This window comes from Piliocolobus tephrosceles, chromosome 2 (genome assembly GCF_002776525.5).
Source record: "Piliocolobus tephrosceles isolate RC106 chromosome 2, ASM277652v3, whole genome shotgun sequence".
Taxonomy (NCBI): Eukaryota; Metazoa; Chordata; class Mammalia; order Primates; family Cercopithecidae; genus Piliocolobus; species Piliocolobus tephrosceles.
Window position 1 is genome coordinate 139,540,384 of NC_045435.1, and position 5,372 is coordinate 139,545,755.

The window sequence follows — 5,372 nt, forward strand, 5'->3', positions numbered from 1 at the left end:
CACTTGTAAGTGGGAGCTAAACAATGGGTACACATAGAACTACAGAGGGGAATAATAGACACTGGGGACTCTAAATAGGGAGAGGTAGGGAAAGGGGTGAGGGCTGAAAAACTGCCTATTGGATACAATGTTCATTATTCAGGTGATGGGTACACTAAAAGCCAATACATCAAAGCTAGGCAATATATCTTATCCATACAACAAAACAGCACTTGTATCCTCTGAACCTATTGAAATAAAATAAAGGAAAAGTTACCAAAAAAGGTTGTAAATAATGTACAGAAAAAGACCAGCAGAATGTATTTCAAAATGTATTAATATCAACGGCTACATTGTAGTTTTACTTTGCTCAGTTTTTCAATAGGTACTTTTAAAACTTTTGTGATTGAAGAAAAAAAGTTATTTTTAAAAAGTTATTATTTCATTCCCTGATGAAATAATATTCAATCTTTAGATATTTGGGCTGTTAATATTTCGTGATTTGCTTGTTTTCCTTTTCTAAAAACACTGATGGTTCTCTTAAGCTTCTAAAAACGTTCATATCTTTATATCACAAAAGATACTATAGACTATATATTATATACTATAGACTACGGTTCTTTAATATTATAGCTAAGAGAATATTTCACATAAATCTCTAACTTCATCCAACAATCTTCATAATCATTGTCTTTTATCAATGTAAGTCCTTTGATTGCTATATTAATTGAATATAGATTATGGTAGTATGAATTTTAGCAAGGTAGTTAAAGGAACCATTCTGCCAAAAACAACATTAAGCTCATATTATTACAAGCAGAAATGAAGAAAGGAAGGAGGAGGGAGGGCAGGAGGAGAAGCAGGAGGAAGAGGAGGAGAAGGAGGAGGAGCAGCAGGAGGAGGAGAAGGAGGAGGAGAAGGAGGAGGAAGAGCAGAAGGAGGAGGAGCAGGAGGAAAGAAGGAAGAAGAAAGAAGAAGAGAGAAGAAAGGAGGAGGAGAAGAAGAAACTGGCAAAGACTCTCCCTTTGACTAAACTTTAATCAGGCTCCTCAAAGGCCTCTTTTCCTCTAGGCCTGGAGCTTGACCACATCCCCCACCAACCCCCACCTATCTTGTCCTGTCTCTGGCCTCTGCAGCCCAATCTTAGCAAAGAATTCTGCTAAGTTAGTATACTGAGAGTCCTCCCATCCTTAATATTGATCAATCATTTATTTATTATTTATTTGTTTGTTTGAGATGGGTCTTGCTCTGTTGCCCAGGCTAGACTGCAGTGGCACAATCATAGTTCACTAGAGCCTCAAACTCCTGGGCTCAAGTGATCCTCCTACCTTAGCCTTCTGAGTAGCTGGGATTGCAGGCATGAGCCACTATACCAGGCTGGTCACTCCTGGTATTTGGTCAACTTCCTTTGATGTATAACTCCTTGGCCTTTAGTAAGATTCTTGTCAAGTCAATTTAGCAAAATCCCCCTACACTTGATGTCCCCTCCCAGTAATTTTCTATCCACGACCCTTTACCATGCTCCTTGGCTGTAAATCCCCAGTTGTTCTTGTTTTATTCTGATTTCTCTCACCTATTGCCACACACCTATGGCAACAGTCTTGAATAAAGATTTCCTTACCATTTTAACAAGTGTCAGAAAAATTTTTTCTTTAACAAAACTGGTAGGATGCTGTAATAAAATCAAGCAATAAGCATCAACACATCATTTAGGTAGAATATTTTATATGATTTACTCTCAAATGTATACATTTATCAATACTATGATAAATTCAAAGTTTAATATTCCAAACCTAAGAATGTTAATGCTTAAAGGAAACACAACTCTGTGTAGTTTAAAAAAAATTTATAGGCCAAGCATGGTGGCTCACGCCTGTAATCACAGCACTTTGGGAGGCTGAGGCAGGCGGATCACCTGAGGTTGGGAGTTCAAGACCACCCTGACCAATGTGGAGAAACCCCATCTCTACTAAAAATACAAAATTAGCCAGGCGTGGTGATGCATGCCTGTAATCCCAGCTACTTGGGAGGCTGAGGCAGGAGAATTGCTTGAACCCGGGAAGAGGAGGTTGCAGTGAGCCGAGATTACACCATTGCACTGCAGCCTGGGCAACAAGAGCAAAACTCCATCTCAAAAAAAAACCTTTATGAAAATTAGCAGGGAAAGTTCATGAACTATAACTGTATGGCTCAATGAGTTATCACAAAGTGAATGTAGTCATGTAACCAACATTCAGTTTAAGGATTAGAACATAAACAACACCTGAGAAATCTTTTGACCTCTCCCCAGTCACTACCCTCTTTCTTCTCCCCAGGAGTAGCCATTATCATGACTTCTAATAGTTTTATTTGTCTGCTTTGATCTTCATATAAAGTATATCATAAAGTATGTATTCTTTTGTTCCCATATGAGATGCCTCCATGCTATTGCTTGTAGCTAGTTTATTCATTTTCATTCCCATAGGATATTCCATTATGAAAATATACCACAACTTATTTATCTATTCTAATATTGCTATTTAGATCTCCAGTTTAGGGTTGTTATGCCACAGTGAATGTTTTTATATATGTCTATGTCTTTTAGTGCAATGTGCACACTTAACAGTTGGGTATATACATATAAATGGAATTGCTGGGTCATACATAGTAGATACTGACAAGGACTTTCCAAAGTGGTTGTACCAACTTATATTCCCATGAAGAATATATAAAAGTTTCTGTCACTCCACATTTTTGCCATCACTTGATACTATCAGTCTTTTTCATTTTAGCCATTCTGGTGTGTAGTGATCTTACCATGATTCTACTTACATTTAACATATGACTAACTGAATATGGATTAGGACAATATGGATTATAGGAAGAATATATTCAGAATATAAGATATTAACAGGAAATTTGAGATACAGTAAGGCCGACAGATAACAAGGTAATTGCCATTGTGAAAAGACAATTTATTATTCACAAAAGGAGGGAGTGTGCACCACCAGAGAGGGCTACATGTTGCCTAAGATTTGAAACTCTAAAAATACACCTTATTACCTAAAAATAAGAAAAAAGGCTAAGCCACAGTCAGAAGTTGTGCTAGGGCCCATATTCTTTGTTAAGATACTGCTTTGAAATCCAATCTAATCCAGTGAAAAAGGGAACCCAGTCTCAGCCAGTATCATGTGCTTCAGGAGCCCTGTCCCTGATGGAGCATATTTGGATCTTGGAGTTGGTGGGGGGTGGAAAAAAGTGGAGAAGGAGCTTATCCTTCTTTCTTTCTTTTTTTTTTTAATGAGCAACAATATGTAGACAGGACAATTTTTAAAGTGCCTGGTGTCAAGAGTGTTCAGTTCAGTCCAAAACAGCCATTCTGAAAAAAATACGTATCTTTTTAAAGCAGTGACTTGTTTTGAAATATTCAGATTTGAGTTTGTAGCTACAAAAAATGCAATGGTTTAAAAGAAAAGAAACTGTCCCAAACTTGGCCTTGGAGACAGCTTTTTAGATGATGTAATTCACAACTCCCTCTTGGGAAAATAGGAAAATTTCTGAAAAAAAATCCCTAAACAAAGTTCCAATACATTTCAATGGAATCAGGATGCTCTGGAAAACCAACCACTCACTGAACTAGTTGGCTATCAGTTAAGATTATCATTTAGGGCCCTCAAATTCTTTTCTTTCTTGGAGCTTAACAATTATCTAACCATTCTCTTTTCCTATAAAATGTCCTTATCAAGACTGTATCTTTTAATTATCAGAGGCCTTTCCCTGATAATAAACCTTTAATACATGATTATATCTGAACTGTGTAACAAGTTTTCTCTAATAATTTATTTTATTTGCTAAAGTTAATTGAAGCAGATACAGGGTAGAAAGTGACCATTTGCAGCTAAATCCAATGACTATATGGATTATATTTTGTCATAATCTAGCAGGGGTTCCACAACCCAAAAAGAAAAATCAAGATGTTTTACTTGACTAAAATAATAAAGTTTATACATCCTGGTTAAGCAAATACATTTGTTAACAAACCCATTATATGTTTGTTAATAAACCCACTGTGTAGTGTGCACTATGAAACAAAAATTGACTCCCTCAACAGATAAACTTCAAAATACTGATTTATGACAACATTTTCTCTTTACTTACCCAGAAAGAAAAGATAAAAATGATTTCCCCTGCCTTTTCAACAATTCTTAAATTATCTTAAATTGTGAACGAAGATTCAAAAATATTTCTACACCTTCAAATTAAAAACCAGATTACCACTATATGTCTGATGACTTGTGATGCCTCAACCAATTTTGCTAGTATTCTTCGAAACTCTACCTGTAAAACACACCACCTAATTGTTGTTTTAAATTGAAAATTCTCAAAATGCATCATGGAAGTAATCAAAAAAAATTAAGGACTGATACTTGCTCAAAATATTAAAAACACTGCCCTCTTCCATTCTCCAGCCCAGTAAATTGAAGCAAATCGTTTCCTTTCTCAACGATAATATTAATACACATTTTTAAGTATTCTTGAAAATATCATAAAACTTCAACTTGTGGTCTTTGTTCCTAACAGCTATAAATTTTCACTTAAATCTAAACCAAAAATGAGAGGCTCAACAACAATAAAAAAAAAAAAACGAATTTTCATGTAAACCCTTGACTGAAATCCATCCCATTGGGCTGCCAGTTGGGCTGATAGTTAAGCCGGCAGATAACAAAATACTCCTCTAAGGGTGTGGTGAGGAATGTCCGTATTGCTAATTGGCGGTTAGTGAAGTTAAATTTCCTATAATTATTGGTCCTTATTTATTTGTTTATTTAACCAATAATACCTTAGAGCTACAGGGGTTCCATCTGGCTGCGACCTTCAATGATTGTAATTAATTCAACTACTCGTGATTCCACAGCTAGGGACCGTCTATCATCTAGAAATAAGCAAGGTGGTGGCAACTCCAGGGAAGCCAGACACAACTCCAATACTTTGGCATCTTCTCCCTGTCTCTCATTTCATAAACTGAGCAATGTGCTGGAATCCGCCGCGTAGTCTGTGAATAACTATAGACCCCTACGCAATTTGTCGAGTTTGTGCCTCAAGTGATCGCCTGAGGGCTTGCAACGAGCTTAGAAAACAGAGGCTACAGAGGAGTAAACTGCTTCTAACAGACTTCCCAGTTCCCAGCCACGTCAGCTCCTAAACCTGTAAGGGCGCTACTGAGCCGAGCCAGCACGCACCACACCGCCCGGGGACCCCGAAAAGGCCGCTGTGTGAAAAAGATGCACTAGAGGGCGCCCCTGGAAAGCGGCCCTTGGCCCAACTGGTAAGGCGGCTGCTAACGCTCTTACCTAACTCCACTCCGCCTCCAACGCTCTTACCTAACTCCACTCCGCCTCCGCCTCCGCTTCCGC

At 37.7% G+C, this 5,372-nt stretch overlaps 1 protein-coding gene across 2 annotated transcripts in view; it reads right to left on the reverse strand.

The window, feature by feature from the left end:
- Positions 1-5,372, reverse strand: part of ZCWPW2 (zinc finger CW-type and PWWP domain containing 2) — a 143,622-nt gene that overhangs the window by 137,790 nt on the left and 460 nt on the right. For both annotated transcript variants that reach the window (XM_023207231.2, XM_023207230.2), the window contains exon 2: positions 5,310-5,324. In XM_023207231.2, coding sequence (XP_023062999.2) covers positions 5,310-5,324 — 15 coding nt within the window. The remainder of the gene's footprint in view (positions 1-5,309; positions 5,325-5,372) is intronic.